The sequence below is a fragment of the Ascaphus truei genome, chromosome 7, assembly GCF_040206685.1.
Source record: "Ascaphus truei isolate aAscTru1 chromosome 7, aAscTru1.hap1, whole genome shotgun sequence".
Taxonomy (NCBI): Eukaryota; Metazoa; Chordata; class Amphibia; order Anura; family Ascaphidae; genus Ascaphus; species Ascaphus truei.
In genome coordinates, this window is record NC_134489.1 from 29,243,953 (window position 1) to 29,268,974 (window position 25,022).

Below are 25,022 nucleotides of genomic sequence, written 5' to 3' on the forward strand. Positions count from 1 at the left end.
ACCGGGGCGTGATCCGACCAAGATATTGATCCTATGTCTGACTGGGAGGTTGCCAGGAAGATATCTTTAGTACCCAGAAAATAATCAATCCTTGAGTAGGTTTGGTGTGGGGGGGAGAAATAGGAGTAGTCCCGCTGCCCCTGGTGCTGTGCCCTCCAAATGTCTGTCAGGGAGAACTCCTTCATTATCTGTCTAAATTCTCTGGCATTTTTTTCCGTGACACAGGGATGTGGAGTCCCTGTGGGGCTTGTTCTATCTAGTTCCGGCATTGCTATCATATTTAGATCTCCTGCTAGTAACAATGTAGTTCGAGTTTGGGGGTCGATAAGGTCACATAGATCTCTTAAGAATTTGGCCTGGCCTTCGTTTGGGGCATAGATGTTAACAAGAGTGACATCCACCCGACAGGGTACCTTGGAGGATAATGTATCTCCCTTCTGGGTCAGCAGTCTCTTGTTTTAACAAGAATTTGACCGTATGCTTAAATAGGACTGCTACCCCTCTTTTTTTGTGGGGCATGATTCATAGTACGCCTGCGGAAAAACCCTCTGGAAGGTGTTTGGGGGGGCCGTAGTATTGAAATGCGTTTCCTGTAAAAACAGCATGTCGCCTTTTGTTTTTTTGAACTCTTGGAGGGCAAGTTTTCTTTTGGTGGTCGAATTTAACCCTCTAACATTTAAGGATATTAATTTAAGTGTCGTTTTAAGAGCCATTTATGGTTTTGGGGTGTGTAGTGCGTCCTACCTTTCCCTCCATTTTCCCACGATGGAGGGGGGACCTGCCTTCAGAGCTCCTCTTGTGATCTGCGTAGTTGCTTTGTGGAATCTCAGTGTCTGGACTTTCTGTTCGGCTCAGCTGGGTTTTGTCTCTGTTTAGCGTGGGCTGGGGGAGGTAGGTAGGGAAGGATGGGGGGGGGATAGAGAAGGAGAAAAAGAGAATAAGTGGGCGATATGTACGCCTCGTCATGGGTACCCCCACCACTCTAAGGATGGGGGGGTAGGGCATAGTGCCCCTTGAGAACCTCTCGGAACGTCCCGTCCGTGGACCCATTTGGATACACCCGGAACCCCCTGTGGTTAGTCATGTGGTCAACTGGACCTAGTTAAAAGGTAAATACGTTAACAAAGAAATGTATAACACGTTAACTGAACGTTTCCTGAGAATCAACATGAAGACCCGCCCTGTCCTTCAGTGCACTTTGGGTATTTATTCTCGATCTGGGTGGGCGCCTGCTCCCCGTATCTGGTATCTCTGCCCTCCTCTGAAGTCTATAATTCTCCAACTGGGACACCTATCCTCGATTCCATCTTAATGTCCTTTCCCTCGGTGTCTAGCTTCTCTATCTTTGGGGAATATATAGCTGGCTCGCATCTTAGGTATTGGGTATTACTACAACTGGGTTCAACCCGGGGCTATATTTTTTTGTGCTCGCATTGGTCTGCTTCGCCTACTTGCTTACTAGGTGCACCCAGTTGTCCCTGATCTGCGCCAGAGATTAAGTTTTCCTGTCACCGTGCTATGGCCCTACTCATTTATTGTGGAGTTGATGTGATGCTTCCCCACTAGATGGCCCCAGAGGCATGCAGATCTCGCCCAGGGGCTGCCGAAAGAATACTAGATACTCCTCTGCTATCTGAATCTGACTGGCATAGGTCCCCGGCCCTAGAACCAGGTAAGTGCCAACAAACCTTCCCCTCAGCCCCATCCCAGCCCCCCCTCCCCCAACCCCAACACCCGCACCCCCCCCCAAACCCCGCGATCACCCCCCCGAGGCCCATACTCAGGGCCTCTCCACCCGGCCCCCATCACGAGGAGCCGGAGAGAGCCGCGGCCACAGCCCACGGAGGGGGCAAAACCTGTCCACAAGCCGCATAGCAGGCAGCCCCAGGGGGGAGAGGACGGGGGGGAGGGCGCCCCCCATGCCCACGAACCCAGCGCCAGCGAGGGGGGTGGGAAAGGAGCAGGGCACTCCAAGCCCGGGTCCACGTGCTGCATCAGACTTTCTATTGCTATGGCCATACTTATTTATTATGAGGTTGATATGGTGTTTCACCACTAGATGGCCCCAGAGGTGTGTAAATCTCGTTTATGGGCTGTCAAAAGGATATCAGTTACTCCTCTGCCACCTGAATCTCCCTGCTGTAAATTTTAGGCCCGATACTCAGGCAAGTGCCACCATTTTAGATTGGATTCTGTTTAGGATGCATTAGTTCTGATTGCGGCACAGGCCCAACCCCCCAGCCCATTCCCAGCCCCCCCCCCAACCCCAACACCCGCGCCCCCCCCCCCTCGAGACCCCGCGATCACTTCCCCGAGGCCCATACACCGGGCCTCTCCACCCAGCCCTCAGTCCTAGGAGCCGGAGAGAGCCGCGGATACAGCACGCGGGGGGGGGGGGGGGGCAACCACGCGGAGGGGTGAGACCCGTCCACAAGCTGCAGAACAGGCAGCCCCAGGGGGGAGAGGAGGGAGGGAGAGGACCCCCCCCACGCCCGCGAACCCCACGGGGTGGGGGGGCAAAAAAAAGGGGGGGAGGGGAGACAGGGCAGGCCAAGTCCGGGCCCAGGCGCATCAGCAGGTAAATAGGCGTCAGGAACCCAGAGGCCCCCCAAGTCTCGTGCATCCTTAAGGACAGCGGCAGGATCCCCAGCGGCACAGTCCTCAGCGTCGCTGCATCCTCCTGGAGCTCCGCATGTCAGCAGGCCAGGCAAGTGCTCCTCTTATGCGTACTGCGGGTGAGACGAGCGGGGGGGATCCCCTACTCCTCCTCTGCTGGGACCCTCTGTGTGGCGATCCATTGTGATGCTCTCTGTGGTCTCGGCTGCTGGTGTTGGTGCTCTGTATTTTCCGCATCCGCAGTGTCGTCCTCTTCTCCAGCCTGTGTCAGACCCAGGCCTCGTAGGAACCGCGTGCAGTCCTCAGGGTAGGAGAGCGTATGGAATTTGCCTCCCTTATTTATCATGATTTTAAAGGGAAAACCCCAGCGGTATTTTACGTTGTTGTCTTTTAGCTTTTGGGTCAAAGGCTTTAGCTCTCTCCGTCTGTCAATGGTTTTTTTTGAGAGGTCACTGAATATTTCAAGTTTAGTGTTCTGAAACTGCACTGTGCCCTTCTCTCTGCTGGCCGTCAGGATCGCCTCCTTTGTCAGGTAGTGGTGCAGTTTAATGATGACATCTCTTGTTCTTCTGGGATCCGCAGACTTTGGCCCCAGAGCTCTGTGGGCACGGTCCATCTCCATCTTGTCGAGAGAGAGGCCTGGGACCAAATCCTTAAACAGATCTAGCAGATATGGGCGAAGCAGGTCCGCGTCAACCGTCTCTGGGATATATCTGATCCGGACGTTTTGTCTGCGGTCGCGGTTCTCTTGTTCTTCCGGTTGCTCATTGAGTGCCCGTATTTCGAACTGCATTCTGTTAATTTCGTCTTCTACAGATGATTGGGCATGTTCTAGACTGTCCACTTTATTTTTAATAGTGTCTGTGCGCTGTGAGAGGCGATTCATGTCAGTTTGCAGGGTATGCACTGCTTTAGAGAGATCGTCTTGGAAGCCTTGTCTCATCCTGGTGAACAGGTCTGCCTTGTTTATTTCCCTACACATACCGTCATTGTCGGCCGCACCGCCAGGCCCTTCCCGCGAGTTTGATGCGTCGCCATCTTGGAGTAGGCCGCAGCTCCCTGCGGGCCTCTGGCTCGTCGGGAAGTAGCTAGAGACGCTTTGTTGCGCCGGTTTCTTCGAGTGGTTAGCCATAGCTGGTGCCTTCCCTTGCTATTTGCTTCTATTTGGGAGCGTTTTGGGGTCCAGTAACCGCTATTATGTTATATTAGACTTTCAGGGGCTCGGGAGCTCTCCATCTATGTGTCCATGTGTGGTGGCGTCACCTGAAGTCCTCGGGACCCCTGCTTTTTAACGTGTTTATTAATGACCTTGAGGTTGGGATCGAGAGCAAAGTCTCCATCTTTGCTGATGATACTAAATTGTGTAAGGTAATAGAATCAGAGCAGGATGTAATTTCTCTTCAGAAGGACTTGGAGAGACTGGAAACGTGGGCAGGTAAATGGCAGATGAAGTTTAATACAGATAAATGTAAGGTTATGCATTTGGGATGCAAGAATAAAAAGGCGAATTGCACATTAAATAGGGATAAATTGGGGGAATCCTTGATGGAGAAGGATTTAGGAGTGCTTGTAGACAGCAGGCTTAGCAATAGTGCCCAATGTCATGCAGTAGCTGCAAAGGCAAACAAGATCTTATCTTGTATCAAACGGGCAATGGATGGAAGGGAAGTAAACATAATTATGCCCCTTTACAAAGCATTAGTAAGACCACACCTTGAATATGGAGTACAATTTTGGGCACCAATCCTAAGAAAAGACATTATGGAACTAGAGAGAGTGCAGAGAAGAGCCACCAAATTAATAAAGGGGATGGACATTCTAACTTATGAGGAGAGGCTAGCTAAATTAGATTTATTTACATTAGAAAAGAGGCGTCTAAGAGGGGATATGATAACCAGTGTTCGACAAATCACCCAAAAATCTACTCGCCCAACCAAAAAATATACTCGCCACCTAGTCCTGCCCCCAACCCTGCCCCTAATCCCGCCCCAACCCTAGTCCCGCCCCCAACCCTAGTCCCGCCCCAACCCCGCTTTAAAATAAAATATATTAATAAAATACATTTAATAAATTCCTAGTCAGAACATTCGTTTTTGACATAAATGTATTTATTGTATTACATTATACTACAATTAGTCCTTGTTACGTGTGTGTGTGTATGTGTGTGTGTGTAAATGTTGGATCTAGAAATAAAAGCCAGGTGTGAATGACTAGTTTCCTGAACCCCTTAACCAGTGTCTGGACGTCCCTGCTTCACAATATATAAAGCAGCAATCCCGCCTGGGATCTTACCTGATCCACAGTCCCTCAATGTCCAGGTACCCTCATTCCCGCAATGTTATACATTGGAGGGGATGTGTTCCCTACCTGTCTTCTGGGTTAGGGGGGATTCCGATGTCTTCCGTGTGAAGCTTGAGTCAGATCTGGAAGAAAGCAGTATAGGTTATTTCGGTGTAGTATAGGGCAGTTAAGATATATAGGGTAAATAAGATATCCAGATCGAGAGTGTGAGAGAGAGAGTTTGAGAGAGAGAGTGTGAGAGAGAGAGTGTGTGAGAGAGAGAGAGTGTGTGGGAGAGAGAGAGTGTGGGAGAGAGAGTGTGTGGGAGAGAGAGAGAGAGTGTGGGAGAGACTGAGTGTGGGAGAGAGACTGAGTGTGGGAGAGAGAGACTGAGTGTGGGAGAGAGAGAGTGTGTGTGGGAGGGAGAGAGTGTGTGTGAGAGAGAGTGAGTGTGTGAGAGAGAGTGAGTGTGTGAGAGAGAGTGAGTGTGGGAGAGAGAGAGAGTGTGGGAGAGAGAGAGAGTGTGGGAGAGAGAGAGAGTGTGGGAGAGAGAGAGTGTGTGGGAGAGAGAGAGAGTGTGGGAGAGAGAGAGTGTGGGAGAGAGAGAGTGTGTGGGTGAGAGAGAGAGAGTGTGGGAGAGAGAGAGTGTGTGGGAGAGAGAGAGTGTGTGGGAGAGAGAGAGAGTGTGAGAGAGAGAGAGAGAGAGAGAGAGAGAGAGTGGGAGAGAGAGAGAGTGTGGGAGAGAGAGAGAGTGTGGGAGAGAGAGAGAGTGTGGGAGAGAGAGAGAGTGTGGGAGAGAGAGAGAGTGTGGGAGAGAGAAAGAGTGTGGGAGAGAGAGTGTGGGAGAGAGAGTGTGGGAGAGAGAGTGTGGGAGAGAGAGTGTGGGAGAGAGAGTGTGGGAGAGAGAGTGTGGGAGAGAGAGAGTGTGGGAGAGAGAGAGTGTGGGAGAGAGAGAGTGTGGGAGAGAGAGAGTGTGGGAGAGAGAGAGTGTGGAAGAGAGAGAGAGAGTGGGAGAGAGAGAGAGAGTGGGAGAGAATGTGGGAGAGAGAGAGTGAGTGTGTGTGGGAGTGTGGGAGAGAGAGAGTGTGGGAGAGAGAGAGAAAGTGTGGGAGAGAGAGAGTGGGAAAGAGAGAGAGAGTGTGTGAGAGAGAGAGAGAGTGGGAGAGAGAGAGAGAGTGTGGGAGAGACACAGAGGGGAGAGACACAGAGGGGAGAGACACAGAGGGGAGAGAGGGTGGGTGACACACACACACACACACACAGAGGGTGGGTGATACACAGAGAGAGAGAGGGTGGGTGACTGACTGGGTGGGTGACTGACTGGGTGGGTGACTGACGGGGTGACTGACCGACTGGGTGGGTGACTGACTGACTGGGTGGGTGACTGATTGACTGGGTGGGTGACTGACTGACAGGGTGGGTGACTGACTGACTGGGTGAGTGACTGGGTGAGTGACTGACTGACTGTGTGAGTGACAGGGTTACTGACTGGGTGGGTGAGTGACTGACTGAGTTAATGACTGACTGACTGACTGAGTGAGGGACTGGGTTACTGACTGAGTGACAGGGTGAGTGACTGACTGACTGGGTGAGTGACTGACTGGGTTACTGACTGACTAACTGGGTGAGTGACTGACTGGGTGAGTGACTGGGTTACTGACTGACTGGGTGAGTGGGTTACTGAGTGACTGGGTGTGGGAGTGACTGGGTGTGGGAGTTACTGGGTGACTGGCTGACTGGGTAAATGACTGACTTGGTGAGTGACTGGGTGAGTGACTGACTGGGTGAGTGGGTGACTGACTGGGTGAGTGGGTGACTGACTGGGTGACTGACTGGGTGAGTGGGTGACTGACTGGGTTACTGAGTGACTGACTGGGCTACTGAGTGACTGACTGGGCTACTGAGTGACTGACTGGGTTACTGAGTGACTGACTGGGTTACTGAGTGACTGACTGGGTTACTGAGTGACTGACTGGGTTACTGAGTGACTAACTGGGTTACTGAGTGACTGACTGGGTTACTGAGTGACTGACTGGGTTACTGAGTGACTGACTGGGGTGGGTGATTTACTGGGTGTAGAATGGGATCAAATACATTAGGAATAACTGTAGACAGCATAAAAAATTGTTACAGCAGGGTGGGGGGGATTCACACACACACACACACACACACACACACACACACACACACACACACACACACACACACACACACACACACACACACACACACACACACACACACACACACACCCATGCATACACATATACACACACACACACACGACAGGGGGAAGAAGAGGAAAGGCCGCGCGACCGAGCACCACCACTGCCCCGCTCGCCAGCCCGTGACCACCTCCAGCCCCGCGCGGAAAGCCGGGACAGGGAGAGAAGGGGGAACACCCCCAATACCATCTCCTGCCCTGCGCGGGATCGTCCGGAAGCCGGGGTAAGCCGGAACAGGGAGGGAAGGGGACACACCCCCACTATCATCTCCTGCCCCGCGCAGGGATCGGCGGGAAGTCAGAGTAAGCGGGGACAGGGAGAGAAGAGGGTGAACACCCCCACTACCATCTCCTGCCCCGCGCGGGAAGCGGGGAGTAAGAGGGCTTGCAGGGAAGGAGCAGAGGGGCCGCAAGATGGAGGATTGGAGAGGACTTACTCTCCAACAGATCTCTGGCCAGAAAGAATGGACGCTCGTTGGGGGCGGGCTCATATAGAGCCTGGCCGCGCGCCCACAAAGCCTGGGAGCGCGCGCCAATCAGCAGTCAGGTAGGGGGAGTTTTTTTTTCTTTTCAGCGCGAGCAGGGAAAATTTCAGCGCGAGCAGGGAAATTAAAAAAAAAAAAACCTGTGCTGCTTGGGCCAATATTTACTCGCCCGGGGGTTAAATCCACTCGCCCCGGGCGTGTAAATTTATAGGATTGTCGAACACTGATGATAACTATATACAAATATATTCAGAGACAATACAAGGAGCTTTCAAAAGAACTATTCATCCCACGGGCAGTACAAAGGACTCGGGGCCATCCCTTAAGGTTGGAGGAAAGGAAATTTCACCAGCAACAAAGGAAAGGGTTCTTTACAGTAAGGGCAGTCAAAATGTGGAATTCACTACCCATGGAGACTGTGATGGCAGATACAATAGATTTGTTCAAAAAAGGTTGGACATCTTTTTAGATGGGAAAGGTATACAGGGATATACCAAATAAGTATACATGGGAAGGATGTTGATCCAGGGATTAATCCGATTGCCAATTCTTGGAGTCAGGAAGGAATTAATTTTTCCCCTTAATGGGGTTTTTTGTTTGCCTTCCTCTGGATCAATAAGTAAGTATAGATATAGGATAAAGTATCTGTTGTCTAAATTTAGCATAGGTTGAACTTGATGGACGTACGTCTTTTTTCAACCTCATCTACTATGTAACTACAGTATATAAATATAGACACGGATGGATAAAGACTCTAGTGCTAAGGCAATTTGTTAGATTTGGCCTAATCTGTGATGCTTTGAAAACCTAACCAAACGTACAGTATGTCACATACTTACATAGTAGATGAGGTTGAAAAAAGACATACGTCCATAAAGTTCAACCTATGCTAAATTTAGATGACAGATACTTATCCTTGTTCTTACAGTATACTGATCCACAGAAAGGAACACAACAAACACAAGTGAAATATCATCTAATGATATCTCATAAGGGGAAAAATAAATTCCTTCCCGACTCCAAGAATTGTCAATCAGATTACTCCCTCTATCGGCATCCTTCCCACGTTTACTTATTTGGTATATCCCTGTATACCTTTCCTTTCTAAAAAGATGTCCAACCTTTTTTTGAACATATCTATAGTATTGAAATAGGATATTAATATGGATTTTAAAGGAAAGATGTTGGATTTGCTTTAGTTATACATGAAGATGCAGTTATATCTTCCAAGTACAGATCCAAAGGACAGTGATTGAGGTGCAATGGTCCTAGTGGATACAGACGACCACTATTTTTTATTTGCAATCCCGTTACCACTATTTTTTTATTTACACACATATAGTTCAACTGACTATTTGAAGAAAAAATAGTCTATTTTAGGAAGTCCGTCTCACTTTCTGCTTTCTAAGTATAAATATTGTATAGATCTGTCTAATATATGGTCCAAATAGCTTTTCCGCAGTTAAACAAATCCAGATTTTTTTAATACCAGACACAGTAACACTAATTATTATACACCCCCCCCCCCCAACCACTGCCAAAAGATCACATTGCGTTTCATAAAGACATACAGTAGCGCGTGACATTGTTCCTCCAGGTTACACAGCGTGCCCCGTTTATAACAAAGAATAACGAGTTTCCAAAGGATTTAATGTCAGTGTTGGTGAATAACACAATATAACGTACCAGAGGGAACAATGTCGCCGGCTTCACCTGTAGGTAATATATATATATATAGATGATCCCAGTTAATATTACAAGATGTGTAATTGACTTCTCTGTTATTTATAGGAGCTAATGAACCATCGGATTCTCAGGACATCTTCAGCATGATTGCGGAGGCAAACATAGGTAACAATACGTCACTAACAGCAGCCGTACAATGTGGTGTTTGATCTGTGTGAAGTATGAGGGTCATAAGGGAACCGGGAAGAGTCTGAAAACAGCATTGTATGTTTGTGGTTCTCAATGACAAGTGACACATTGCGCTGTGCACCGTCTGTGCATGTGTAATATACCGAAAAAACAGGTCACAAATATAATATGTATACGAATACTATTTTTCTTATACAGCAGTGTGCTTAGAGTTTTGCAGGCACAATAAGTCCCTGCCCCATAGAACTTACAATCTAATTTTGGTGCCCGAGGCACAGGGAGATACAGTAACGTGCTCACACGAGCAGCTGACACTGGGATTTCAACTGGGTTCAAGGGCAGTGACTACCATACTATATTCATATATAGCATTAGCACTAAGCTGCTTCCTCAGCCCATCGTATATTTATAGTAATATATTGGGGCACTAATTTATTTCTGTAGCTGTTATTGCTTGTAATGCCTGTAAACCACTTCAAGGATCATCTGTGAATAGTGCCCGGAGGTACGTGGAAATGGGTTATTATTGGTTAAAAGCAGCGTAATAGGGGAATGGAGTATCGCTGCTTTCATTTACAAACCTGCTGTTCCATTTCAGTCCTCGAGGACCGCAAACAGTCATACTGAGCCACTAATTGAGCCAGCTGTGCTGAAGTAGGGATATCCTGAAACCCTGGCCTGTTTGCGGCCCTCGAGGACTGGATTTGTGCAGACCTGGTCTAGAGTATACTATTTACTTTTTGTCCAATTAAATCTTAGTTTTTTTCGTTTCCATGGTCTTTTTATTTCAATAAATTCACACCCCATAATACGAACCCTTATTAGTGACACGTGTAAAAAGGTATCCATGACATGGGTAAACGAAGACTAAGATAGCAGCATACAGCAGTCACTGATGATTGTAAGCTGGATGGTGTGATCGCCGGGGCTTTCGCTCTCACAGAACAGCAACCGCATTCATACAGAGAGAAGAGGGAAACATAGTGTGTACCTGGTAACACTAAAAATTTATAGAAGAAGCATAGAAATGTGTACTCACAATGCAACGTGTGAGCACATTCACATAAAGGTTTCTTGGATATCAGGCAGCTACATACACGGCTTGGCAGTTGGAAATGTCCTCCGCTCCACTCAGAAATCCCCTCCTCGAGGGTGCCCCCTCGTCCGGATAGATGGCGTCTGACGTCACTTCCTGGCCTCGGAGTGACGCCTTTTCCGGTAAGGACGGGAAGATCAGGGGGTATGGAAGACTCGCCGAGCCGCAGCAGCAGTGCCTCTGGGGTTGGAGCAGGCTATCAGACCGTCAGGTTATGATGCAGCTGTACTCTGATAGCCTGCTCCAACCCCAGAGGCACTGCTGCTGCGGCTCGGCGAGTCTTCCATACCCCCTGATCTTCCCGTCCTTACCGGAAAAGGCGTCACTCCGAGGCCAGGAAGTGACGTCAGACGCCATCTATCCGGACGAGGGGGCACCCTCGAGGAGGGGATTTCTGAGTGGAGCGGAGGACATTTCCAACTGCCAAGCCGTGTATGTAGCTGCCTGATATCCAAGAAACCTTTATGTGAATGTGCTCACACGTTGCATTGTGAGTACACATTTCTATGCTTCTTCTATAAATTTTTAGTGTTACCTGGTACACACTATGTTTCCCTCTTCTCTCTGTATGAATGCGGTTGCTGTTCTGTGAGAGCGAAAGCCCCGGCGATCACACCATCCAGCTTACAATCATCAGTGACTGCTGTATGCTGCTATCTTAGGCGGAGGAATATATTATTCAACTTTACATACAAAAAACGCTGTTTTTTATCCTGCTTCTTGTAAGTAGGCGATCCGTAAGAGCCAAGTTTCTTCTTGAATTCTGACCCATAATTGTCCATAAGTACTACACTATGATTTGTTATTGTATGTTTTTTTCTGGGTGTTCCTGATGATCCTGCTCCCTTCCTGTCCTGGATTCATACGTTTTGTGAGGGAATCAGTGTATATTCCCTGGAAGGTTGAGAGTTTCTTTCAGTTACACAATATATCATTTAATATTATTTAAATATCACTATCACTGTGTTTTAGCGCCACACTGAATCACTGGGTTTTAAACGAAGACTAAAACAGGTTTAGCGATGTCACTGTCACCTCTGTAATAACCAACACAATGACTAGATATCTCGGGAGGGTACACACTTTGAATGGGATGTGACGCTCCGGCCTTTCTTTTCATTGCACATCCAGGCAGTACGCAGCTGATGCACCAGGGGGACATCGCCATTAAACCAGGTCGTAGTGCCACCAAGTGTCCAACCTGCATCTGGCCAAGATCTTCTACGGGGAGTGTCATCGTTCCTTATAACCTCTCCTCTGATTACAGTGAGATACCACTTCTGTGTTAGACTGCCATTCATTGACTCCCGCTCTCCAAGCCAAACTTCTGCTTACTGATCTGTCCTTCTCACTCCTTCCTCACGCAGATGCCGAGCAGATCTCTTTGTTTAAGTCGGCCATGCAGGAGTTTGAAACCTTGACCTGCGTGCGCTTTGTACCTTGGACGACAGAGAAAGACTTCATCAACATTAAGTCTGAAAGCGGGTAGGTTTTGCAGCACCTCGGGATAGGCGCAATGGATCGCTAGGTGGTATCTAGAAAAATACTTGGTTCAGTTTTTCTCAAGAGAAGACAATAAAAGCCCCAAATCCCATCTCTCACAGTTCACCCACTTGGGCCAGACTCGGATGCATCTATCAGCTATTTAGCCAGCTAAAATAAAGCAGATGGAGCTTGCGATCACCACGATCACAGCTTAATTATGGACTCATTGTCTCTGACTATATTTATCATTTTAGCTATCCATTCATATCTGTCCATCGTGTTCACTGTATTTATCTCATCTATCTTTATTTTGTGGACACAGAATTCCCTTTCCAAATCAAGACCATCTTTTCTGACTCCCTTTCTCTGTTACTAACAGTGTAAAGCTGCCTGCCTGATCGTGCCTTCAGTTTATAGGGTTTCTCCCTTTTTCTACTGGCTTTTACACCACAAAACAAAATTCCTGACTCCTAATTTTTTGACTTAGGATAGTCCTTTTTTAAAGCATGGGAATAAGTAAGGTCAAATCATGTACTTCTATACCAGCCATTGTTACCTGATTACATTACTGAGCAGTGGATACATGTACTACTGGGAAATGTGTTTTTCTATGAACCTGTATGGACATTGTCTATTTGTTCTATGTCTTCTCCAGCTGCTGGTCCTACGTTGGAAGATTGGGTGGTGCACAGTCTGTGTCACTGAGTAAAGGTGGCTGCATGCAGAGAGGAATCATCCAGCACGAGCTAAACCATGTCCTGGGCTTCTTCCATGAGCAGTGCAGAAGTGACCGTGATAACTATGTCAGTATCATGACCCAGTATATCGCACCAGGTAAGGCACAGGATGCTACCTGCTCCATTTGCTGTTACAGAATATGTCAAGAAATACTATTGTGATATAGCGTGCGAGCATCACCCTAGAATTGTATAGAAGTCTGTTATGGTGTGAGGTATACTGAGAAATGTGCTGTTGTATCTTTTATATATGTCCACACCTACTGCTCATATAGACCATTCTTCAGAGTTCAACATTAGCGACATGCATTGTGTTAATAATTCATTATTCCACTCTTCTGCATCAAATATAATAAAACATTGGTCCTAGAGTTGGGTAGATGTGCTACCTATTAATATACCGGTACCTACAAATGTTTTCTTCATAGATATGCCAATGTGTACAGATCTTTCCAAAGCTCACGTCCCTTCTTCATGTACTTTATGCATACACTCAGTAACATCTACGAAGATATTGTCGGTTAATTAAAAGCTATGACAAATCTGCATCAAATGTAACTACCTTTTTCGTCATGTTGTAATGTTTTATTTCAGAACAATGTATCTAAGCTTATATCTAGATACGCAGATCCTACAAGCTAACAGTGCAAGAAACTCATTTAATTGTTCATCATTTGAGCATTAGACCTATTCTCTATCACATATGTATCTGCTTTTTTCCCTTTACAGAAAACCTTGGTAACTTTGTGAAATATGACACTAATAACCTGGGCCTGGAATATGACTATACGTCAGTGATGCATTACCCAAAGTAAGACCCCATACATTCTCTCTGTGTCTATACTATGATACATATTAGTGGGTAACTGTACCAGTCAGTGACTGATGCTCACCATTTCTTGCTGGAGCTCGGCCATTTGCTCTGTAATGTTGGTGTGTAACGTTTTGATGGCACCCGGAGAAGTGAATGGCTTCATATGTTCTCATGATGAGATATCTCTCTGTTTCAGGTATGCATTCAGTAACACGTCTGGAGAAGCCACTATATTACCCAAACCTGACGCATCTGTCGCCATTGGACAGAGAGATGGACTGAGTATTCTAGACATCTCTAAAATTAACAGGCTGTATCAGTGTGGTGAGGATTCAATGAGTTTTATACTGCATGGAGTTATGGTAACTTGTCTTATTTGAGGATGAGGACATTGAATTACTAAATATTGCTCTTATTTTATCTGCCGTTGTAGAATGAAAGAAAACATATTAATATTGTCCATCTATCTTTATTAACATTAATATTCACCTATTTTGTTTTTCAGGTGTCTGTGGCACTTTGCTCTCCACCATCAATGGGACTATGACCTCAGCCAACTACCCCTCTGCATATCCTAATAACGCCAACTGTGTTTGGTTGATCAGAACCCCATCTGGGCAGGTAACTCATCTAACAGGCATAATTCATACAGCAAATAATTTGTAGTATTGAGTTTTACTCCCTTTAGGATGGTTAGTAACATATACAGTAGGTTGTCTTAATAGGTAATAGATTCACCCATACAAAATAATGTATACAGTATATTACATAGGACAATTCCCAAGAGCTTAGAGGAAGGTATCCTATCAGACATCAGAAAAGTAAGAGTAGATTAGGTAGAAAAAAAGACATTAGTCTATCAAGTTCAACTTTTGTTAAATTCTATTCAGGGGAGAATCATCCTATATTCATATTGGTCCAGAGAAAGCCAACAAACACTCCCAATTTTGTCTCATAAGGGTCAACATTTATTGCTGACCCCAGCAATGGTAATGAGATTTCTCCCTTGATTAACGCCCTACTTATGTTGATCTTATCCATGAATACCTTTCCAAAAAAGATGGCTAACCTTTTTGTAAAGATATCTACTGTAGATTCCATCCTAGTCTCCATGGTACTCACTATAAAAAAAATCACTGTCTTTTGCAGCTATTGACATCTTGTTTCGTCTAATCTATAGGGGTTATTTTGTGGCATTTGCACTGTCGTTGGGATGAAATGTTCTTTTAAGATTGCTTTGGATATATATGTAATTTAATCTGTAATCCTATCACCTCCTCGACTTCTCTGTTAGCATTAACAACCCTAATTAGAATAGTCTTATCTCGTTCATCAGATCTTCCATCCCCTTTATTAAAAGTGTTACTAGAGAACAGTACAAATAGTGTAGAAATAATCTCTTTATCTATACTATAATTCTACGTTTTCCGTTTGTTTGTATGTCAGAAGCATCGCTATTTCACAAACGGCACCATGTACATGTAGCACCACAAAACTTTCACTGGACATTCTGCTGCGAATTTGTAGGTCAACACAACTATTTTGAGCTTCCAATGTCACTCACCTCCCAAATTATGGACATTCTAATGTCCAGCAAATCTCTTAGCACAGGAGCAGAGGGGCGGGGGGCGTGGCTACTAAGAGAGGGGGCGTGTCCTTGCCTGCTTCAGTGCTGTGTGTCTGATGGGAGATGTGCGGGGGAGATGTGCCAGGGTGGGGGGGGGGAGATGTGCCAGGGTGGGGGGGGGGGAGATGTGCCAGGGTGGGGGGGGGGGGGAGAGAAAATGAAGTGAGGGGAGGGGAAGAAAACGGAGTGAGGGGGGAAGAGAATGAGTGATAGGAGGAGAAAAAGGAGTGAGTGAGGGGGGGAGAAAATGGAGTGAGTGAGTGGGGGGGGAGAAAACGGAGTTAGTGGGAGGGGGAGAAAACGGAGTGAGTGGGAGGGGGAGAAAACGGAGTGAGTGGGAGGGGGAGAAAACGGAGTGAGTGGGGGGGGGAGAAAACAGAGTTAGTGGGGGGGGGAGAAAACAGAGTTAGTGGGGGGGGGGAGAAAATGGGGTGAGTGGGGGAGCAAAAATGGAGTGTGTGGGGGGGGCGAGAAAACGGATTGTGTGGGGGAAAACGGAATGGGGGGAGGAAAACAGAGTGAGTGAGGGGGGAGAACATGGAGTGGGGGGGAGAAAATGGAGTGAGTGAGGGGGAGAACACGGAGTGAGTGAGGGAGAAAACGGAGTGAGGGGGGGAACGGAGTGGGAGAGGGACACGGAGTGGGAGGGGGGAGAAAGGAGAGAAGGGGGATAGAGAGAGAGGATAAGGGAGAGAAAGGAGAGAGGGGATGGGGGGGGAACAGGGGGCCAGGAGAGAGGAGGGGCAGGAGAGAGAGAGCAATGGGGGGAGAGAGAGGGCAATGGGGAGGGGAGTGAGAGGGGAGGGAAGGTTGTAGAGGGAAAATGGAGACACAGAGAGACACACAGAGAGACACACACACACAGAGACAGACACACACACAGATACACACAGAGACAGACAGACAGACACACACACACACACACACACATACAGGCACAGAGACAGCCCCCTCCCCTAATAGCCACGCCCCCCGCTCCTGCTTTAAAAAAATTGCAGGACACTGATCGCCCATGCTTGGAGAGCTGGTGACGTCACCGCTCTCAAGCATGAGCGAGATCAGCGGCAGCGTGGCCGCAGCCTAAAGCAGCGCGGGGAGATGTGCCTGCAGCGGGGGGGAGGGGTTGGAGGGCAGGGAGATGTTCCGGCAGTGGAGGGTAGGGGGGGCGGGGAGATGTGCCAGCAGCGGGGGGAGATGTACCAACGGGGGTGGGGGGGTTGGTGGCAGGAAGATGTACCAGCGGTGGGTGGGGGGAGAGGGAGATACATTCCCCGGGTACAAAAGCTACTATGTTTATAAATGAACTTTTCTCATTAAACAACTGTTCTCAAAGCTTATGTTACAAGACAATCTATGAGCATGTTTACATTTCTGGGACAGGTCTACAAACCTGCATACCCCTTAATTACACAAAATATATCTCCATTGCATTCTGGGTAATGACACGCAACTGAGCCCTCACAGTGTGTCACTCTTTGCTTCTTATCCACTTTAACATGGATAAGCATAGGCTTGCTGTTTTACACCGATTTTAAAGCAAAACCTGGGTTAAAGAAGTGCATGACCAGTAAACCTACTCACAGGCAGCTAACTCAACCTGTCTTGAGTTTCACCAATCTGAGAACGATTAATGGCTATGCAGTGTGAAGCAGGTCATGGTTACCAACCAGGTACACAAGTAAGTTATGGTGAGAGGTGAGATGGAGGGGTTTTGCCACTTTTTTAGTCACCCTAACATAGTGGTATACCTGGTTTCAAGGAAAGATACTGTACATTAACTTATGTAACATACATTTCCTATATGCGTTGTCAATAAGGATCAGACTTCCACTGAAATACAAAATGTACAAGACAAAAAAATTCCCATATTTACTGCTTTCCCAAATAGTGTCACACAAAAAGATAAGTTAATGTTTATTCAAATTATATGTATATGTAACCCATGTTCCCCCCCCCCCCCCGACATAGATACCATATCTAGGGTGTAGTGAGGGCTGGCTACATGTATGTAGGTGGTGCATACCTGCCAGTAACAGGAGGGCCTGAGTCTCCCGCGGTGATGTCAGGGACACAGGACCAGGCTTCTGGGGTATATGCCTCCATCTTCTCCTTAGCAACGGTGCAGCGCCTCCATTCTCTATAACTTCCCAGAATGTGGGGTAAGACCCTTATAGAGAAGAACCCTGGTCCCAGGGTGAATGCTCCAGAACACACACACAGTCTGATGTAAAACCGCAATGTCTCTTTATTGTCTCTTTGGGGCTTACACACAGCAGTTCATCACAGCAGCAGACTTCCGCGTGTACCAGTGTACTCCTCCTCTCCTTCCCTCCAGTAATGTCTCCAGACAGGATGGTCTGAATGGGGCCTCAATACCCCTGCCTCAGCCTCCACCAGGGTAGGCCCTGTGGGTGAGGCTAGATCTCTTTCCCCTCACACCCTGAGCAGGTTAAGGGCATTGGTCCACCTCTATAGGTCTGTCCTTGTCTCCTCTCGGTCCTACTGCACTTCAGACCACACGCACTCCTCAGCTCCCATCTGATGCTCCCAGACTGACCAGCTGCCCGCTCAGCTGTCACAGGGTCATCTCTCCTTTCTTTGGGCCAGCAGACACACTGCTCTCCAGATACTCCAAACTCTCAGCTCTGCACTCTTCCAGAGCCGCACTCAGAACTCTCTCTCTTCATCACCAAACTGACAAGACTCAACTCACACACACACAGGACAGCCCACTAAATAGACACAGCCCTGCCCCCTATGATGTCAGCAGGACCTCCCCTCTGTCTAGCCTGCACAGAGCTCAGGGGCCTGCCTCTACCACAGAGGCGGGGTTTGGTGAGGTGGAAAAAAACCCATGGTCACTACTGGCGCCTGCCCTTACCAGGGCTTACTCCAGTAGTAGAAGGATAAGTAGCCCGTTCTGTTTACAGGGGGCTACATATATACTGTATACTGTGTATATATGTGTCTATCTATCTATCTATCTATCTATCTACTTTAATTGTTAAATATCAATAAATAATCATTAAAAAAAGAGAAGCACTACAGCTATCTATTAGGGAATTACAATACAAAGCAGCAGATTTATTTTCCAAGAAAGACATAATGAGGTATAAAAGATCCAGAAATTATTCAATTTTGTTGATTGGTCCATGTATGACAAGAAGTTCGAAACAAGTAATTAATTGCACGTGTTTTATTTCCAGGTTTCCCTGAAGTTTGACGCCTTTGATGTCCAGTCCTCTCCAGACTGCGTCTCTGACTACATTAAGATTTACGATGGTCCCAGTAAGACGTCCCCTGTGTTACTGGACAGGACGTGTGGCACAGGACAGGTCCCTCTAATGATCGCTTCCACTAACCAGATGCTCGTTGAGTTTGCCAGTGATGCGGCTGTTACAGCGACCGGCTACAAAGCTACATACAGCTCAGGTACAATTGCTCAATGCTTCCTGTGCTGCTGCTATAGACTAAGGAATATGAGCCATGTTAACTAAGTGGTGCTACACTTTCTAACGCCAGAAAACACCTTACAGCTCAGCCACCTTAATGGGACTTCTGTCAGAGCACCACTTAGTTAATATGGACCTAAATGTCACACCCCAACTAATTCCAGTCCCAGTGAGAGTGATCCAGGCCGGTCTTTCTTTAGGTCACACTCAATTATATCAAAGTTGCTAACAGACCAGCCAATGGGAATACAACACCAGGACTGGATCACTGTCTACCATCTAACTATGTATTAAGTACCCAGAGCAGGCTATTTGTCACTAAACTTATTAAAATGGTAATCTAGAATAAGTATTCATTAACCCCATCACTGCTACATCTTAACGATGAAAGAGCCATTACAAATGGTAGAGAAGATGTTATATCGGTAAGCACTTTTCATTTTATCACAGCACCAACATAAGTGGAACTAGGGACATGATAGAAGGCAGACGGCAAATGTTCTGCACACACCATGTTTTTCTGGAACCTTTGGAGCCAGAAGGGTTAATTGTGTCCTCTCCCACATATAGCTACTGACCCCTAATGCCTCCACCTGAAGCTCTATAACCACTGCACAAATGTACTAACAAACACTGATACACACAGTATATACACATTAAGAGATTGTGGTCATGTGTCTCAGTGATGCACATAACCATAATAAAGACTGATATATACAATGATATTTATCCTTATATAGCGCTGTACATTTCTAGGCAGAATAAGTCCTTGGGCTAAAGAGCTTACAATCTAATTTTGGTGCCCGAGGCAAAGGATGATAAAGTAAATTGCCAAAAGTCACAAGGAGAACTGACACTGTGATTCAGTCCTGGTTAACCCACTTCAAAGGCAATGGTCTTACCTCCAAGCTCATAATATAAAGATAGATCTGCACATAATAATAATAATAACTTTTTTTCATAAAGCATTTTTCTTCCAATGGGACTCAAAGTGAGTCACAATTACAGTATAGTGCGCGGTACGCAGCACACAGGATTGTTAGACACAGTCCCGGCCCAGAGGAGCTGACAATCTAAGATTTTGGTGCCTGTGTACTTGCACATGTACACACAGATGCTTATATACTGCTGACACCTAGGATCCCAAGGCTTATTTTGCTTACATGGGTGATACGCCCTTGAATTACATACAGCCTGTAGGCAGCTTCCCCTATTTGTTCTATCTTCTTGCAGTACAATGTGGTGGAGCTTTCTATGCCCCAACACACAACTTCACCTCTCCTGGGTACCCTACCGGCTACTATCCTAACCTGGACTGCTCCTGGATAATCACAGCCCCTGCAGGATACAAGGTGAGTGAGCAAAGAGACATGACCCTTTGCGAAATCTCCACCCATAATTATTGCCTTCTAAGATATATACAGTGTGTGTGTAAATATATATATATATATATATATATATATATATATATATATATATATATATATATATATATATACATACAACAAAAAATAACCTAAGAAGTAGCGCCTGTTTCGTACCCTGAATATGAAGCTGATATAAACATAGAGGACTAGCTAACTATAGGCTAATTAAATATATACCTATCAGGGCAATACAAGATTAATAGAAGGTAACATGTGTGCATATAACCTCTAGTCCCAAAAAAACATAAACTAAACCATCTAAATAATATAACTCATATATTTAATAAAAATAAACATAAAAATATGGAAAAAAAATATATATATAAAAAATTCCTTTAAAAGATCAATTGAGTGAGTACAGTCCAGTTCCAAAATGTATTCCACCGAGGCGTCTGCAGCCCGAATAAGGGATCGTATATATATAGTGGCAGGATGACACATGATCAGTGAGGATACAAACAGTTTGCAGCAGGAGTGTAAATCCCTTTTGTTTATTTTGTCCATAGACTTAAAATAAATGACACTAAGGCCTCGGACATGGTCAGCGCTTACGCGCTGACCCGTGCTGAGGCGCGCTGGTACTTACCAGTGAGCCCCTACAGCCGCAATGAGAGCGGCTTTAGTAGGGGCTCGCCTACGCTTCCGCAAGCGCGCGGAAGTGTAGGTCTTAGGGAAATTTTAAAATCAAGAGCTTGCCGGAGCGCAGAGCCGGTCATGTGAGCGGTTCGCCCAATGAGGGTGAACCAGCTCCGTGACGTCACTGGCCCGCCCGCCGACACTCCTCCGCACGCCAGCAAGAAACTTGGCTGAGGCCTAAGGCAAAGTAACACACAGTCAGGGGGCTTAGGCTCCCTCAGTCAGCGCGCCCGCACTGCAGACAGGCGGGGCGCTGACAGACACAGACCGCGATATGCGGTCTGTAGGGAGCAGGAGCCGGAGCAGGAGGGGGGGCGGGAGTGGGAGGGGGGCGTGGTTTGAGCGGAGGGACCCGCTACCCAACCCCCCTCCCCCCCGGCTCAGTGTAAAGCCATATTCTTCTAGTGAAATGCAAGAAAATATTACTGCTTGCCCCTAAAATCCTGCAATCACTCCACAGCAGGGCACCACCTGAGAGGCAGACCCCTGCACAGAGGGTCAATGTTACCCGCTACTCCCCCCTCCCTCCACAGGCTCGGGCTCCCGGGCTGCTGGAGGGAGCTGCTGCGGGCTGCCCTACTCACACGCTGACGCTGACACACACACACATACACAGGCACTCGCACTCAGGCACACACATACACACACACAGACAGGCACTCACGCACTCAGGCACACACACACACAGACGGGCACACACAGACAGGCACTCACGCTGCTTTCCCTCCACACTCTCCTCCCCACTCCCCGAAGCCTCCCCTCCTCATTGGCTCACAGCCACACCACGTGACGCGTTGCCGCTTGGGATTACAATTCTCTTGAATCCCCTAGCAGCTGACGCGTCACAGCGTGTAGTGAGCTGTGCAGCCAGGGGGGACTGGGACTTGCTCGGGAGGATTCCCCTGCTGGTAGGGAACGCTCGTGTGGCTGCCCGCGCTGCCGGGCGCAGCGGGTCCCAGCCCTAAGGCCCCGTTGCACGCGTCCGCACAGCTGTCTTGCTTGCCGGCGGCGCGTGCAACTCACTGCACCGCGATCTGCGGTCTGCAGGAAACCTTTTTCGGAGCGGGGGGGGCGTGACCAACAGGTCGGGTGGGCGGGGCCATGACAAGAGGGGGGGGGCGGCCATGACGTGTGTCCGTGTGCTGGAGTGACATATCTCCAGTTTAATCGGGTCCCGTCCACCGCCCCCCCCACACCCCCCTCAGTTTGCCCTGAAGCGGGGCCCCGTCCCCCAGGCCCTGCATGTAAATGAGTGTGAGGACAGTGTAAATACATGTGTACCGCTCCCTGCAGCCTCCCTGCTCCCCTCCTCCTCCTCCTCTCCTCATTGCCAGGGGTTCCCCCGTGCATCTGCTTACACTGCAGACTATGAGGAGTCAAAAAGCCGGCAAAAAAAAAAAAACAGGCCGCCTCCCTACGAGCTCCTTCCCTGCTCACCTCCTCATTGGCTCATACGCGCACCACGTGACGCGTCAACGCTCCAGAAAACCTTCTTCTGGTAGCGCTGGCCGGCTGACGCGTCACAGCACGTAGTGAGCCACGGAGGGAGGAGGCTGCGGGGACCAATGGATTGCAGGTAAGGGGCTGGTGGCGCACGCGGCCGCACGCACCACCGGACGCAGCGGGACCGAGCCCTTAGCTAAACAAATTAATGTTTCTAGCTACCATTACTGGCCAGCTAAACTGGTTCCCAGTTAAACACCAAATTGTGTAGCAAAAGTGTAATTGGTAGTCCTTATTCCCGCCGACATTTTTCCCAGGGGAAGGTGTCTGCTCTCCGTCTGTCAGCGGCAATGCGAGTCCCCTCCCCCTCTCTCACACACTCCCCCCTCTCCTGTCCTCCTCTCTAACTCCCCCCCATCCACTACTCTCCCTTTCCCCTTTCTTTCACTCGTTCCCGCCTCTCTCTCCCTCTTTCCCTCTCTTTAACTCTCCCGCTCTCAGTCTCCCCTTGCTTTCACTCTCCCCCCTTTCTCTCTCTCCAGTTTCTTTCACACTTTCCCCCTCTCTCTCCCCTTTCACTATTCCCCACTCTTTCTCTCAGCCTTCCCCCTTCTCTCTCTTACTTGGTGATGGTGCTACCTGTTGGTTCACAGGAAGGACCTAAGCATACGCCGGAGTTGTTTGGGGATTAACAGGACAGGCTTTCAGTGCTGGGTGGTTCTTTCTAACTGGTACAGCGCCTCCATTTCCACAGGGCCTGTAGGAATTGGTGCAGTCCCCTGTGGAAAACATTCACTCCCTCCCTGAAGAATAGTGCAGCCTCAGGCAGGACTATATAACAGCAACTTGGTGTTTATTTCTTCACAGCAGTATACAGCAGCACATCCCAGCATACTCTGTCTCAGAAAGAGAGACTCACTTCCACTGGACCCTACATAACCCAGCAGGAGATCACCTCGCAGCTTGCTGCTCTCTTTGTCCCTGGACTCAACCCCCAGGGCTTGAAGCCCCAAAGGTCTATCCCTGACTCCCATACACCCTGGTGGACTATGGGGTGGCTGATCCCACTCCCATGAGGGAGGGGATGGAAAGAGAACAATACCTGGCTCCTCACTTCCAATTCTTCACAGAACAGACTAGGATTTGGGCTGCATCCCATTTTGTATACAGGGGAGGGTCCTATGTCTGAGCCCCTGATAGGGCAGTACTCAGGCCTTAGGCCCACCCCCCTGTCACTCAAGGGAGTTGTTTACTGCAAGAGCATGGGCAGATTTAACCCTAACACTGCCTGTGCTGGTACCAGGAATTACGTGTTAGGCCAGGGGATATCTTGCTACACTTATATCACACTCATTTTTTGACTTACGTTATGCCTGATGACTGACCAATGTCTCTTCTTGCACCTGCTCCCCTCTCACAGGTCTCATTAAATATAAGTGACTTCTACCTTGAGTTGGAGATGTCCTGCAGATATGACTACCTGCAAATTTACGATGGAGATAAGACCACTTCCCAACTCATGCGCAAATACTGTGGTTCTGTGACTGTCACCATCCTGGTCTCCACAGGGAACTCCATGCTGCTCAAGTTCCATAGTGACTACTCCGTTGAGCTGAGAGGTTTCCAGGCTTCTTACACCTTAGGTGAGTATTCCTCAAAGCTTTCCTTTTGGTCTCTTGTTTTTGAATTGTATTATCAATGACAATTGATGGAGTAGTGTAATTATTCTTCATCCACAGCTATAGTATAATCAGAGGTGCCTGAAGATGCATTAATCTCTGGGCTCAATAGATCAGTGCTGACTGTAAGAAACTCAAATAACAAGCTTTATACATGTGTAGTGGATCAGATTGAGGCAAGAGAGAATTTTTGCTCTGTGTTAAAGATTGCACCAGATTTATACACATCCCTTTGTGGGCTCTACTCACTAAAGTTTGAAAGCTCTTAATACAGTCCTCACACTTCTCACACACTTTGCATGAGTCCCAGGCATTAGGACTGTGTCTTACAGTCTCATGCAACATGAGACAGATCTCATGGGACTGGGAAACTCTGACACACAGTTCTAACCTTGCCCCCATATATCTTAAGCCCATCCCCATCACAGACCCGGACCCCACATGTCATTACCCTGCCCCCGACATCACAGGGTCCTGGCCCACAAATGTCATAACCCTCCCCGGGCCGATTCTTCCCTCCTCCTTTCGCTGCCATGCAAATCTCATGCATGTGTTAGGCCCCAATCGTAGGCTCCAGAGTAGGGGATGCTTGACAGCTTTGTTATTAATTGTTAATGGCCTTTAACGTGAATGGCCCAATTGATAGTGAATATTGCACACTAGTGAATGAAACCTTATGTATGACAAAAATGGTCTTCATTTGCTACCAGCGACTTCACATTAGCGACCTAATTCTCATTTATTTTTCATTGACTGCAGTGCCGCCATCTTGAAGGAAAATGGAAAGGAATCCACAACTGCACAGTGTGCCGGATATACTAAAGCATCCCAACTCCACCCAATGAGATGCCTCTGCAATCAAAGACCATGCTCCGATGTTACAGACCCTAAACCTTCTTACTTTCAACTTATCAATACGTAAATCCTATTTTAAATTTCTCATAATAGCTTTCCTTTTTGTCTTTTGGAATCATTATTATATATTATGGTGCTACAGATCTTCTTCATAACATAAATCCTGCTGTCTAACAGTAACACCCTTAAGGTATTGCCATTCTGATTCTGATCTGATTATTGTTAATCGAATACTGAAGTGTCAAATCGTGTACTAATGTTAAACTTTTAATTAACGTTTCAAAAATAAAA

The 25,022-nt window shown here is 47.6% G+C and overlaps 1 protein-coding gene across 3 annotated transcripts in view; it reads left to right on the top strand.

Annotated features, from left to right (window-relative positions):
• LOC142498847 (embryonic protein UVS.2-like) overlaps positions 1 to 25,022 on the top strand; it is a 75,492-nt gene extending 50,470 nt beyond the window's left edge. For all 3 annotated transcript variants that reach the window (XM_075607436.1, XM_075607435.1, XM_075607434.1), the window contains 11 exons: positions 9,397 to 9,456; positions 11,708 to 11,842; positions 11,944 to 12,061; positions 12,717 to 12,895; positions 13,528 to 13,609; positions 13,809 to 13,936; positions 14,118 to 14,233; positions 18,446 to 18,671; positions 19,925 to 20,043; positions 23,618 to 23,840; positions 24,636 to 25,022. In XM_075607436.1, coding sequence (XP_075463551.1) covers positions 9,397 to 9,456; positions 11,708 to 11,842; positions 11,944 to 12,061; positions 12,717 to 12,895; positions 13,528 to 13,609; positions 13,809 to 13,936; positions 14,118 to 14,233; positions 18,446 to 18,671; positions 19,925 to 20,043; positions 23,618 to 23,840; positions 24,636 to 24,649 — 1,400 coding nt within the window. In that variant the 3' untranslated portion in view covers positions 24,650 to 25,022. The remainder of the gene's footprint in view (positions 1 to 9,396; positions 9,457 to 11,707; positions 11,843 to 11,943; positions 12,062 to 12,716; positions 12,896 to 13,527; positions 13,610 to 13,808; positions 13,937 to 14,117; positions 14,234 to 18,445; positions 18,672 to 19,924; positions 20,044 to 23,617; positions 23,841 to 24,635) is intronic.